Below are 14,622 nucleotides of genomic sequence, written 5' to 3'. Positions count from 1 at the left end.
GCCTGTGGCCAGCTGCTTAGCAGGGCACTTAATGGACCATCTTGTTTCATTTCCACACAACCTGTTGTCGGGCAGTTTATATGTTTCCATTTTGCAGAGGTGAAAACGAAAGCTGATGGAGAGTGCGCTGAGCTGCGCGGCTCGGAGGGGAGAGCCCAGCCTGTCCACACCCCGATGGCTGTTCTCTCATGCCACTGGCTTCTCCCGGGTCATAGAACAGGCTCTCCTCCACACGGCTCCCTCTCGTATGACCCCACCTTTAAACATGCAAATCTGTAAGCATGTCCCTTTAGCTGCTATAAAAAATGAGCTGGGGCTTCCCTGGTGGCACAGTGGTTGAGAGTCCACCTGCCGATGCATGGGACACGGGTTTGTGCCCCGGTCCGGGAAGATCCCACATGCTGCGGAGCGGCTGGGCCTGTGAGCCATGGCTGCTGAGCCTGCGCGTCCGGAGCCTGTGCTCCACAACGGGAGAGGCCACAACAGTGAGAGGCCTGCGTACCGCAAAAAAAAAAAAAAAAAACTGCCCTGATCAAGAATCGGAGCCAGAATTCACCAGTCATTAACAAAGGACAGTAGCAAGTGATTCTCGCATTGTCTTATTACCATTTTCAGTCATTCAGGAGTGATAGTATTGCTTTTAATCATAATCACAATGTAATTCATAATGTCAGATGTTTTAACTATAACAACGTCTGAGGGAATCCTTAAACTTGGGACATTAAACAGTACCGTAACAAGTTAAACGGGGACAGCTACACCATTACTGTGTGCACCCAGGCCCGGTACATCCTCACTCTGTGCACTCAGGCTCAGATACCTCAGAGCACAAGAGGATTCTAATGTTAAGTTCTAGCCCCTCCTCACTAGGGAACTGGTGACTTTTCTTTTAAAGAAGTAATTAAGGTCAGAAACCTCCACCCTGGCCTGAATTTCCATCCTTCAAGTCCTGTGTCCTCTGACCTCTTTTTACATCCAACACCATTCATGTCCAGGCAGTCTGTGAGGGACTGTATTAGGGCATTTAATATAATGACTTTTCAAAGTACGTGTATTACCTACCCAGATAGCTATTTCTAAGGATGTGCTTTTTTCCAGTACGCTGCAAAATTCTGGCTGCAGTGACTTACTGCTCCGGGAGTCTTCTGTTCTGAGTGGTTCTGATCGCTATTTTAAAGAGCTGTGTGGCTCTGTGACCTGTCTCTCCTTGTGGTGCTGGGAAACTTTGTATCTCCTGGCTTTTGTTAGCAAAGAACAGTTGTTGGGCAGAGTACAAGTGGAAGGCAGCTCCTCCCTGCATAGCTGGCCCTGGCTCTGTGACATTTCCACTTGCCTTTATCAAATACCTTCTTGTCTGCAGCCACTTAACTGTTTTTTGCCCATTGTCGATTAGACTGTACTTGTTTCCAGAGCTGGCAAGCAAATAGCTGTGAAGCTTCTGGGTTGACTGCTCATTAATTGATCTGTCCTAAGCAGTGTTGTATAGTGGTCAAGAGCATTGGTTGTGGATCAGACCCATGGGCCTGCCACTGTCTGACCTTGAACTAGTTCTTCAAGCTCTCGCTGCCTTGGATTTCTTGCATAAAATGGAGCTGGTGGTGTCACTTACTTCACAAGGTTGTTGAGAGGATTGGATTAGTTAATTCGTATAAAGCACCAAGACCAGTGCCTGACACAGTCAGCACTCAGTAAATATTAGTCATTTGTTATTTACCTTCTCAGCAAACGTGTTGATTGTGAAGTATGTGTAAGACCCTATTTGTCAGCTCAGTAGCAGGGATAAGTCAGTCATCAGCTGAAAATGGAAAGCAGGCGAGGGTGGCCACCTGGCCTGAGGAGAGAACCCCAGAAGCAGATCCTGCTCAATTTTTTGATTGGTTTCAGGCCAGCCCAGCAGTGTCCTTAGCCATCCCCTGACCCACCGCCTGTGGTGGACAGCACGTGGCCCTGTGTTGCTGACTGTAGCCGTTTGTTGAACTGCTTCTGTCGATGTAAAGTAGAGGCTTACACACTTAGTGGACCCCTTTTGAACATAACTTTAGGATTTAATGTGGGTCTTGAATTGAAAACACTTTTGGAGGAAAAGAAAACCTTTTTATATGAATATTTAGGGTTCCAGTTCCTGTAGGCATTCAGTAAATGTTTGCTCAGTGTGTGAATGAGCGAGTTAGCTGGTTTCTCGACTGTGTATGTCATTTCATGTCATACCTTTCTAAAAATCTCGTTCCATTTATTTATTCAACACATGTTTATTGAACACTCACTACATATCAGGCGCTCTTCTAAGTGCTGGGGATGTAACAGTGAACAAAACAGACAGCCCCATTTGAAGCTGTATTCTTTGGAAGGTGCTCGATTGCTCTTCTCTGTGTGTTGGTGCCAATTCCATGCTAATGGCCACTCTGCCCACTCCTTGTGTTTCAAGGCCGAGAAGGACTCTGCCAGTGCAGACCCCTACCTCTGCCTCTCGGACTTCATCGCCCCTCTGCACTCGGGCGTCCCTGACTACCTGGGTCTGTTTGCCGTCGCCTGCTTCGGGGTGGAGGAGCTGAGCAAGGCCTACGAGGAAGAGTGTGACGACTACAGCAGCATCATGGTCAAGGCGCTGGGGGACCGGCTGGCCGAGGTAGAGCTGCGGTGCCCTGAGGCCAGAGTGCGCGTGCACGTGTGCATGTGTGTGTGTGTGTGTGTTTGGCTCTAACAGCACACATACTCTTAAATCCTGTATTTTCGAGTCACTCTCATGCCTCATCTCTGGGCACAGAGTAGCCTTCAGCGATGCTGTAGTTGGAGTGGCCCGTGGAGCCTTGACTTCATTGTCTTGGTTCTGGTGTCGCCCTGTGCTTGTGATTTGATGTTTTCCAGAGGACCCTGCAAAAAGCCAAACAGGTTCTGTTTCAGAGCTTCTCGTTCTGATGTTGGGCTCGCCTGTAGATCCCTCATCTTCCTCTGTCTGGTGGGGCAGCCTAAGCTGTGGGAGCTGCTCCCCTTTTCCCGAGGCTCACAGCAGAGTCACTGGCTGCTGTCATGGTCCCCGCTCCTCCTTCTGGCCACCATAAGCTGTAGCCTGAGCGTCAGAGAAAGGTCTGAAGGGCCTCGGATCCTCGGATCATTGAATATGATCCTTGAGAGCCCGGGCTGAGGTCAGAACTGAGCCGCAGAGCAGCTGATGACAGTACAGATGAGTTGAGCCCCCGGCCCAGCCCTCTTGCCGGTTCCCCCACCTGCTGTCGGGTCAGGGAGGTGTGTTTGCGGGCGGGACGGAGGGCAGGAGAAGGGCTCCCGCTTCCATCCGATGGCGTGTTCCGCCCCAGGCCTTCGCCGAGGAGCTGCACGCGCGGGTCCGCAGGGAGCTGTGGGGCTACTGTGGCGGCGAGCAGCTGGACGTGGCCGACCTGCGGAGGCTGCGCTACGAGGGCATCCGGCCGGCGCCCGGCTACCCCAGCCAGCCCGACCACACCGAGAAGCTGACCATGTGGAGGCTGGCGGACGTGGAGCGGCACACAGGTCAGCACCGGGCAGGCGCACATCCTGCCTCATGTTACACACACGGTAGCTGAGGGAAGGCGTGCGGATGGAGCAGGTGGGAGACACAGAGAGGCTTACAGTGAAATCCCTGATCCCATCGTTTCTCACTTCCAGCAGTGTGTTTTAGTCCTTCACCTCCATATTATTATTATTACTTATTATTATTATTTTTTGCGGTACGTGGGCCTCTCACTGCCGTGGCCTCTCCCGCTGCGGAGCACAGGCTTCGGACGCGCAGGCTCAGCAGCCATGGCTCACGGGCCCAGCCGCTCCGTGGCGTGTGGGATCCTCCTGGACCGGGGCACGAACCCATGTCCCCCACATCGGCAGGTGGACTCTCAACCACTGCGCCACCAGGGAAGCCCATATATTATTATTATTTTAACAGGAGGAAAAGAAACTCATTTCAATTCGTGCACATGGAGGCCCTGTAGAATTATTGTTGAGTAGTGGTCTTTTATCACCATTTTCAGGTTTATCAGTTTTCATTATTTTCTTTTCACCTATAATAGATGGGAGCTTAGCTGACTCACACCAGCCCGTACATCCTCTGCCCCATTTTCCTATTACACGTGTGTTACTGTTTTCAGTCTCTCCACTATTGAGTGACCTTTGTAACCTTTAATAATGTATTTCACGTCACTCTCTCCTTCCACCACTTCTAGGAGTGTCTCTGGACCCTCGTCTCACAGAATTCCCACCCTTCCCTTCCGCTCCCTCTCTCTTTACTTCTACACCACTGTGAACACAGTGTACTGTTTTCAGTGGAGTTCATCAAAAGCGTGCCATCCACGCCGAAGACGTTAAAGGAATGTAGATGGACATGAAGAGCTATGAGGCTCATTGAATCTGGGCTGGCAGGGATGGCACCGGCTCCAGGAGACAGGAGACGGGGACTTGGAGACCCGTTTCTGCCGTAAGCCAGCTGGGCGATCTTTGGCAAAGCACCGAGCCTTTACGTCGCTCCGTTGCCTTGTCCAGAAAGTGAATGGCGTAGACTAGATAGCCTTGGTGTGGGCTCATCCTCAATGGGGCCTGGCTGGCTGTCATTCCCCTAGTGGCCTTGGCCTCACAGGTGCGCTTGGAGGTCCAGGTGGTGTCCCCATCTGCAGGGTTGGAGTCCTTGTCTAGAAGGCCCAGGCGTAACCTCCATGGCTGATCTTGGAGGGCAGGCATAAGAATGTAGAGAGTCTTTTCCAGGCCTCTCCCCCCAGGTTAGAGGAGATCTGCACATCCTGAATTTGTTCATCCCTTCGGCGGGAATTTGCTAGACAAATCTGCTCACATCTCTCATGCTGTGTTACGTGTCCACCTGGAAGGCACAAGCTCACTCTCATTCACTTGTAAACAAGAATATACTGGGAGCCTACCACTTGGCAGGCCTGTCTCAGCACTGAATAAACTGACGTTTCTCCCCATGCTGCTCTCCCCAGGCATTAGGTTAACAGAATCGCTGGCCATGGCACCTGCTTCAGCAGTATCCGGCCTTTACTTCTCCAATTTGAGGTCCAGATATTTTGCCGTGGGGAAAATTTCCAAGGATCAGGTAGGTTAGCTGTTTCATTGTGTGTGGCATCTCTAGATGCCTGTCTTGTTTTGAATGGAACTGTTAAACCTGTTTTATTTTACATGTGAGTGAGAATAAAATGAGAGCGAAAGGATGAAGAAATGTACTCCAGTTTATGTCTTGATTTGATTTCAGCCCACTGCCCCATTTCTCGCCCTGCCGTTTACACAGAGACCAACCCTTCCACACCCCTGCCACACACACACCCCAGCCAGGCTCTCAGCCTGAGGTAGATACGACATGTTGTTTTTCTGCCCGGAAAATAAGGCACCTCGATGAATAGATAGATATCTGTCTCTATTTAACTCAGTGGATTACTATTAAGGCAAAAGACATAAAACGTACTTAATGTATCTTGGCGAATGCTGTGTAAACTTGAGTTCACAAAGTCTTATCATTTTGGTTTAATAAACTACTTTTAATCTTTTACAGATTGAGGATTATGCTTTGAGGAAGAGCATGTCTGTGGCCGAGGTTGAGAAATGGCTGGGACCCATTCTGGGATATGATACAGAATAACTTCTTTTTTTTTTTTAACCTTGTCTATACTTGTTTCCTCAAAGAAACACAGTCAAAAGTGCCTTAATAATAACAGCACAGCGGCCGCGAGCCTATCTGCATCTGGTTGACCTTTGTGCCGCTCCAGGTTGTGGACGTTTGGTGGGACCTTGTGGAAGAACAGAGTGTTCCTACAGTTCTTGGAAAACAAGCAGCTGTTTCCCAGGGGACTTTGAATGAAGAGCAGTGAGCAAGATCCGGGGGGGTCCCCGGTCCCTCGGGACTAGGACAAGCTGGAGATGGAGGTCTTTTGCATTTCAAAGCAAGTCAACTTGCTTTTTTCATTTTTACCCCAGACCTAGGAGACCATTTCTTCCTTTCTTTCTTTTTTCTTTTTTTCTTTATTTCTTCTTTCTCAGAGAAAAGCCTGAAAGTCAGTTGAATAGGGGTATGTGACCCTGTGGCAGAGTGATGCTGTGAGCAACGGGGCATTTTGTCCTGAGTGGTTAGAGCGGTTACTCTGACAGGGGAGAAGCATCACTGTGCTCTCTCTCCCGAGACCTCCTTTTCTGAAGCCTCGATTAGACGCCTGCAGAAGTCCCTGTGGCCAGAGGCATGCTCTCCCCACCGGCTTATCAGAGGTACTCAGGCTGCTGCTGGCCCTGGCAGGTCAGATACAGTCACGTTCTCCAAGCATTTTGTCCTCTCGTGATCTCATATTCCCTCACCCTGAGGGGGGAAAAAGGAGGTGGGCAGAGAGAGTGGCCGCTAAGGGTAGTAAACAGCCTTGGGTTGTTTTCCGGAACTGAGTAGGCGCTCGGCTCAGCTGCGTGTCCGTGCAGCGTGGATAGGTGAGCGGCATCACTCCACTCAGTTCTTCCTTTTCGGCGCTGCCCCAGCTCCAGACTCGCACGATATGGGAACAGCATGTGGACTTGTTTGTGGTCATCGCAGGGAGATGGTTAAGAGCCAGGGCTTTGAAGTCAGACACACCCAGATTCGCATTTCAGGTTTGCCACGTTCTTGCTGTGCAACTGAAGTGTCAGCACGATTTTCTCATCTGTGAAATGGAGACAAGAGAGACTAGCTCCTCCCTCACAGGCAGGAGGTGTGGCTTAAAGGAGATGATGCACGTAGGCAGGTAACATGGGCTGCGGCGCACAGTGAGAGCTTGATAGACGGGAGCTTCTGTAGAGATCTCTAGGGGGTCCCCGAGCTCAGCACAGGGTAGGTGCTCATGGAAAGGGAATAAGAGATTAATGGAGGTGAAAAGATACTGGGGAAATGCATATGGGAACGACCGTGTTGAATATACTAGGTACCCTTTCTGAGATTAGAGCCCCATTGAACACAGTGACTGGAGAGAGAAGCTACTGTCTATGTCATAGGCACCATCAGCCTTCATTGTCTGTGAGACAGTTCCCCCTCCCCTCATGATGTAAGCTGGCCTTGCCCCAAAGCAGTTATCAAATATACACTCAGGTACATTGGAGGTGAAAGGGGAAAAAAAACTTAGCAAATGATAATCCTGCATAACTGTAGCATATACATGTTTACCTGCAGAGTAACATGCCTTCTTAGGCATCGCTTGCCCTTAAAGTGAAGAGAATTATATGCTTTCTTTAGGTCCATTTAATCTGTGCTAGATTGAGACGGGGACTCATTTTCCCCGAGATGCTCAGGTGGAGGACTTATTTTCTCTTCCATAGCAGGTATGTTATTCTAGGTGGTGGCACATCCTTTTTTAAGAAAGAATAACCCCCTCCAAATATTTTAATGTATTTTATCCGAATTACAGTTGCTAAGAGTCTCCCAGTTTCATTAAGTATGTACCATATCTTTTCTCAACTAGTTATGTGTTGGAATGGCTTCCTTAAATGTATTGTTGATCTAATCCCATGATGGATGCCTTTTATCTAAAGACAAAAACAATTTGTGCAAGTTCGAGTGCCTATATGTTCATTAAAGAATATAGAATATAGCTTGAAAACCCCTTAGTTTATGTCAGGTGACCATTCTGCAGCCAGGGTCTTTTCTGTGTCTCTGCAGGTACGTCCAGAACCTCTCCTTGTCATCAACGTCCGTGGCTCTCACATCCACTCACTCACTCTCATCATTTCCATTAGGGATCCCATTTTTATTTTTTCCCTCTAAAGAAGCACTTGTTCGGAACCTTCCTTACTCTGCTGCTCACCCTGCTGTCTGTAACGTGGAGGCTGGTGTGTAGGATGGTGGTTGAGGTCAGGTCCTACAGCGCCCTGTTTCTCATCTGAGATATTCTGCTGTCAGCCTCCCTCTATTCACAGCTGAGCTCATTTAGAGAAGAGTCTGCCCTCTTTCCATTTCTCTCAGGCTTGTCCTCGACAAATATCCGAGTGTCTACTCTGTGCCAACCACCTTCTCCTCCCATACTGTCTTTAACTCAGTGAAGTTAGGTTTTTTTTTTGTTGTTGTTTGTTTTTTTTTTTACCCATCTCTTCTGTCATTAGTGCCCTGTTAATTGTTAGATCCCATGGCCTTTCCAGTGGTCTTTCTTCTCTGGCTTTGGGCAATATTAACCACTTCTTCAAAAATCTCCTTTCCCTGGTTCCCCCTTGACTTCACTCTTCTGATTTACCTTCCATGTTTCTTGTAATTTCTTAGCTACTTTCATAGTTTTCTCTTCCTCTGCCCGTTTAAAGCCTGGTCCTCATGAGCCTGTCACTAGTTAACTTCTTAGTCATACAGTTTCAGTGGGCAATCTATCCAGACTCCTCTGTGCTGAATCACACCAAAGACTCGGTGTGTCTCAAACCAGTGTCATCTTACTCTTCTCGAATTCCCAGTGTACTCAGCAACAAACCTCAAACACACCCCATCTTTTTCTTGGACTCTTGCAGCTATCTAAAAAAATTGCACGAGAGACACGCTTGTCCTCCTTTTAGTTGAGAAGGTAAAATACATGTTTGAGGCAGGCAGTGTTTAGGTTAAGGCTTGACTGAGGATTTGAAGGATAAAGATGAAGAAGCAAGGTAGAAACAAATGAAGAACTACACTATCTTTGTTCATGAAGGTAGTAAGGGTATCAAACCTCCCCAAAATGTTCTACAGATTCAATGCCATTTCCAGCAGAAATTCCAAGACGTTTTGTTGGATGTGACAGGCAGATACCTGAACATCTGTGGAATAGCAAAGGACGAAGATGGCTGGCTGCTTCTGACTATAATGAGGAGGTTGAGGGGACCTTTTACAAGACAGTAAGTTTTATTACAGAGTTTGTGTTGTATGTGGTGCAGAAGCAGGCGCTCTGAGCAGTGCAGCGAGCTAAGGAGCCTGAGACATAGCCCAGGTGTATATGCTGCCCTTTGAGATGTGATGAGGTGGCATGGCAGGTCAGTGGGGGCAGGAAGCGTGGCTCCATAAGTAGTGCTAGAATAACGGTTATCCTTATGGAAAACAATGAAATGGATTTCTGCCTCATACCTCACCTAGCAATCAATTCCAAATACATTAAGGTTTTGATTACGAAAAGCAAATACTTAAATGTTTGCATGGAAAAAAACCTTAGGGCCGGAAAGAATCTCTTGAGACATATGCTAATCATAAAAGAAAAGATGATTAAATCAAATATATTAAAACTAGCACTTAAGTTAAGCTAACAATTTAGTGGAAAGACAAACCAAGACTTGACATTTACGATACAGTTAACCGAGAAAGGAGTAGTAAGCAGAATATATAGAGAATTCCTATTTTTTAAAAAAAAACAGAAAATAGCCTTCCTCTTCCGGGGACGGTATCTAGAGGCATTCAGGATGGTCCAGCGTTTGACATACAATTGTAGGCTGTCCTACAATACAGTCTCTAACAAAACCAGCCTGTCCCGAACCCCTGGTAATAGAATTGTTTACCTTTATACCAAGAAGATTAGGAAAACACCAATATCCGCCTGTGGCGTATGCTCAGGCCGACTTCAAGGAGTTTGCACTGTGAGACTTTAAGTTCTTGTGAGATTGTCTAAAACAAAAAAACATGTCAGCCGGGCCTATGGTGGTTCCATGTGTGCTAAATGTGTTTGTGACAGGATCGAGCACACTTTCCTTATTGAGGAGCAGAAAATGGTTGTGAAAGTGTTGAAAGTACAAGCACAGAGTCAGAAAGCTTTATTTAGCTTTTGTATTTAAAAGTGAACCCTTTTTGAGTAATAAAAAAAAATTAGTACAAGAAAAAAGAAAAACAGAAGAAACTTGAAAAGACATTTCACAAGAAGAGGAAATACATAGGGCTTATAAATAAGTAGAAACTAGAAACCTTGGAGATATGAATTAAGACCACAATGAGCTTGCAGTTTATATCCATAAGATTTGTAAAATTAAGGAGTCTGACAGCACCAGGTGCTGAATGTGAGCTCATCATTGTGTGGATGTGTAGACAGGCACCTCGGCTTTAGAAAACAACTACACCTCACAGAGTTGAACATTTGCATACTTCAGGATCTAGCTTATGACTCCACCTCCCAGTTGTGTATCCAGTAAACTCTTACATTTGTGTACCAGCAGGTGTGTACAAAAATGGTTATAGTAACATCTTCATAATAGTTAATAACGGGAAAAACTGAAATGCCATTCTGTCTACAAGAGAATGTTTAAGTAAATTAGGTATATTCACACTACGGGATATTATTCTGTAGTGACAAGAGGTGAACTACAGCTATACCTGACAATAAGAATGAATCTCAGAAAATATTAAGAAGAAAAAAGCAAGTCCCAGGGTATGGTTGAGACTATTTTTATTGAGCTCAAAACCAAGCAAAACCAAACAATACATTGTCTAAGCATACATAAATGGCAAAACTATACTGTAAGAAACAAAACAAAACAATGCTAAACCAAAATTTAACCTACTGCTTACCTCTGAGAGGGAAACAGAGGGAGCAGATAACGGACACATGGGTAGTTGCTGGTTATTAGTAATGTTCTCGTTCTTAGGTTGTATGGTAGGTTTATGGTTTATTATGCTTTATAACTCATGTATATCGTAGAATTCTGTGTGTATTAAATATGTTGTATGTAATGCATTAAACATAAAAATAATAAAGGAAAAAGGGAATAATAAGCCAAAATCTGGGATGGTGACTTTGTAGATAATGTTTTGTGTGTGTCAAATGTATTTTTTAAAGAAAGGAAGGACAGAGTGCACAGCAATGCAAAGGTGGGACAGAGAGTGGAGCATCTGTGCCCTGTCCAGCCACAGCTAAGCGTGGCTCCAGGTACTGGGCTTTGGAGGATGATCGCTGGTGGCACCGTTGACACAGGCAGAGAATATAAGCGGGGAGGAGAAAGGAGCTCTGGACAAGTTTCCTGTGGCTGAATACCGGCAGTTGGACACCTGACTTTGGGATTTTGGAAGAATGGCGTTAGAACTGGGAGACTTCCACGTGGAGGTGGAGGTGCAGATGGGATTGCATCTGAAAAGAAGATGGAACTTGATTCTAGGACCAGGGACCGGGGAGGTGGGGAAGCCAATAGAGGAGCCGCCGTGTGGGGTAAAGGAGACCGGGAGAGGGGGCCACGTCAGGCAAAGCAAAGGAAGAGAGAGTTGAAGGCCTGGCCACGGAGCCTAGTGCTGCCGAGAACTCTGGGAACGGGACTCCTCTCACAGGTGACCCTCGCTAGAGCAGTTTCAGGGGCGTTGTGGGGACTAGCTGTGCTGGGTTGAAGATAGGGGGAGGAGAGGCAGGTTACTTGGTTATCTTAAGAGGGTGGGGTGGGAAGGTAGAATTGATTGGTTATTTATTTAGCTTTTATGTTTATTTATTTATTTTTGGCTGCGTTGGGTCTTTGTTGCTTGGAGTGGGCTTTCCCTAGTTGCGGCAAACAGGGGCTACACATTGCGGTGGCTTCTCTTGTTGTGGAGCATGGGCAATAGGCACACAGGCTTCAGTAGTTGTGGTTCACGGGCTCTAGAGCACAGGTTCAGTAGTTGTGGCGCACGGGCTTAGTTGCTCCATGTCACGTGGGATCTTCCTGGACCAAGGTTCGAACCCATGTCCCCTGCATTGGCTAGCAGATTCTTAACCACTGCACCACCAGGGAAGTCCCTTTTTAAATATTTTTTTATTTATTTATATTTTATTTTTGGCTGTGTTGGGTCTTCATTGCTACACACAGGCTTTCGCTAGTTGCAGCAAGTGTGGGCTACTCTTGGTTGCAGTGCGTGGACTTCTCATTGCGGTGGCTTCTCTTGTGGAGCATGGGCTCTAGGTGCGTGGGCTTCAGTATTTGTGGTACACGGGCTCAGTAGTTGTGGCTCATGGGCTCTAGAGCGCAGGCTCAGTAGTTGTGGCGCACGGGCTTTGTTGCTCTGCAGCATGTGGGATCTTCCTGGACCAGGGCTCGAACCCGTGTCCCCTGCATTGGCAGGTGGATTCTTAACCACAGTGCCACCAGGGAAGTCCCAGAAACCCGCCCATTGTTTTCAAACTTCACATCCAATTTGTTCTCACACCCAGATAGTTTTACCCACTAAATACCCCTGCCTGGCTTAGGGTCTCATCATTTCTCCTCTGGACCCCTCTGCCACAGTCTCTGGGTTAGTTTCCCAGCCTCCTACAGCTGTAAGAGTGAGCTCTGTGATTCTTTAAGCCCACCCCAATCCTTCTGCCTAAACAAGCCCCCCTTCCTCCCATTGTCTTGGATATACCCGAAGTCCTCAGACGTGTGCAAAGCGCTCCACATTCTGACCCCGCTCCACACGCTCCAGCAGCCCTAAAATGCTGCCGTTTCCCCACATGTCCTGACAGAGGTGTCTGCTTGCCTTGTCCCCTCCACCTGAAATTACCTCACCCCAACTCCACCCTGGGGCTTCAGGAAAGCTTCCCAACCCTCCCCTCCCCTCCCCCCCCTCAGGGCTAAGTGAAGTCACACCTCATCCTACCTCGTTAATAGCATCATGCGTATTTCACGGTGCTCTTTTGGTAACAGTAATCTATCTCTCCCTTAGACTGTGATCCTGAAGGGTAGGTTTGGAACCTTGTTCATCTTTGTCGTGTCTAAAATAGCACTTGGTTCATGATAGGTACTCAGTAAAGGTTGGCTTGAAAGAGTTGATGAGCAGATGCTTTCCTGGGAACAGTGGTTTGTAAGGAGAGCAGACCGAGAGCTCCACGAGGGCAAGGGCCGTGCTTCTCTGACTGGGCTCAGAGTCCCCAGAGCCTAACTCAGCCCCTGCCATGTAGTTCGGTACATGGGTTTTTAAGTGAGCAGAGGGGAAGCCATGATGATTTTCTCTTGCTCAGAAAGAGGCTCTGGGACATCAAAGCCCTAGCACCCTCCACACCAATCTTCACAATTTTTTTTTTACTGCCCATGAAGGCAACACACTGGCAGCCCTGCAGAAAAACCACCTCACTACAATAGCTTATCAATGGCTTACTTGCTATTGATCAGCTCTATGTATTATCAGATTACAGAACAGAGAGTATGTTATGATTCTGTGTGTGTGTGTGTGTGTGTGTGTGTTAAGGAAATACATGCAGTGAAAATGTCTACGAAGATACACAAAATATCTTTTTTAAAAATTTTATTTTATTTATTTTTGGCTGCTTTGGGTCTTCATTGCTGTGTGCGGGCTTTCTCTAGTTGCAGCAAGCGGCGGCTACTCTTCGTTGCGGTGTGCAGGTTTCTCATTGTGGTGGCTTCTCGTTGCGGAGCATGGGCTCTAGACTTCAGTAGTTGTGGCACATGGGCTCAGTAGCTGTGGCTCATGGGCTCTAGAGCGCAGGCTCAGTAGTTGTGGCACATGGGCTTAGTTGCTCCTTGGCATGTGGGATCTTTCCAGACCAGGGCTCGAACCCATGTACCCTGCATTGGCAGGCGGATTCTTAACCACTGCACCGCCAGGGAAGCCCCACAAAATATCTTAAGTGGTTCCCTCTGGGCAATAGGACTGGGGAACCAGCGGTGAGGGCCTCATGGTTTGGATATTTCTCACTCTTTCTGCACTGTTTTGAATTTTTACAACAAAGATATAAATATTACTGTACTTTAAAAAAGGTTAGCTCAGCAACAATTCCAACTTGAAATAGATGCTATTTTGAATAATCCGAGTGAAAAGTTAGCACTTAAGTGAACTAACCCCTAAACTTGGTCACATCTCTCAACACTTGGAGTAGCTAATTCCATTTACATTCTCGCTTCTTCAAATGTAATTTTCAAAGATATCTTTTGCCTCCTCCCTTGCTTTTAAGTATTATTATAGCCTTTTGGAGACTCATAAAACAAGCAATCTCTGGAATTGTTGTCTAGGAAAGGATCTTGGATTAAATGATTTTTGAGAACCTTGAGAGCAGATATGCCATGAAATGGAAGAAACAAAAACCAGACAGACTCATGAATGATGTTTTTCACAGTCTTTGCCTTCCATAACGCAAATACATATGGCAACCTACAGAGTATGAAGCTTGCAGCAGCTGAGAAAAGAACTTTGAACTTTTTACAGTTCTGTTTGTTCTTTCACCCAGAGAGAAACCAGAATAGAGAAAAGTGACATTTCATTCCAGATTATCTGAAAGAAATTCAGTGGTTACCTGTCTTTAATCATGAGACATAATCCTCTTTGAGGAAAGAAGAGGCATTTATTTTGTGCGTGTTTTCAGTGCAAATATGTGAAATCCAGTTGTCTTGGCGAATAGTGTTAAATATCATTAATTAAAAATACTTTAGGTCTCGGGAGATACAGGGACCAAGTGGCAGCGACAAAGACATGTGAACTGTCCCTGCCGAAAATGAGCGCACGAGACAGATAATAAGTGTTCCCAAGGCTTCTGGCTACGTTTGCATCTTCTTATCTCAATTTATGCAGAATTTATGGATGATGGTGTTTGAGATGAAAGACTGAGGAAAATTCAGAAGAGACTGATGTTAACAAAGGTGAACTCTCCTCGGAGATTAAATATAAAACACCTCAACCTAGAGGAGAAATATGTTTTACACAAACATTTGTTGGAAGATTGGGTGGATCTTAGCAAAAGCAAAGGAAGATGATACAGATGC

The 14,622-nt window shown here is 46.6% G+C and overlaps 1 protein-coding gene and 1 pseudogene across 5 annotated transcripts in view; both read left to right on the top strand.

The window, feature by feature from the left end:
* The window catches only part of MTR (5-methyltetrahydrofolate-homocysteine methyltransferase), a 111,375-nt gene extending 104,271 nt beyond the window's left edge, over positions 1-7,104 (top strand). For all 5 annotated transcript variants that reach the window (XM_024761480.1, XM_024761479.1, XM_024761478.1 and 2 more), the window contains 4 exons: positions 2,426-2,626; positions 3,315-3,507; positions 4,962-5,074; positions 5,528-7,104. In XM_024761480.1, coding sequence (XP_024617248.1) covers positions 2,426-2,626; positions 3,315-3,507; positions 4,962-5,074; positions 5,528-5,614 — 594 coding nt within the window. In that variant the 3' untranslated portion in view covers positions 5,615-7,104. The remainder of the gene's footprint in view (positions 1-2,425; positions 2,627-3,314; positions 3,508-4,961; positions 5,075-5,527) is intronic.
* A 140-nt stretch (positions 7,105-7,244) lies between these two features.
* Positions 7,245-10,906, top strand: LOC112410745 (60S ribosomal protein L34 pseudogene; annotated as a pseudogene).
* The last annotated feature ends 3,716 nt before the right edge of the window (positions 10,907-14,622 follow it).

The sequence above is a fragment of the Neophocaena asiaeorientalis genome, unplaced genomic scaffold (genome assembly GCF_003031525.2).
Source record: "Neophocaena asiaeorientalis asiaeorientalis breed wild unplaced genomic scaffold, Neophocaena_asiaeorientalis_V1.1 scaffold166, whole genome shotgun sequence".
NCBI classification, from domain to species: Eukaryota; Metazoa; Chordata; class Mammalia; order Artiodactyla; family Phocoenidae; genus Neophocaena; species Neophocaena asiaeorientalis.
Note: the sequence above shows the minus strand (reverse complement) of the source record. Positions and strands in the feature narration are given on the sequence as shown.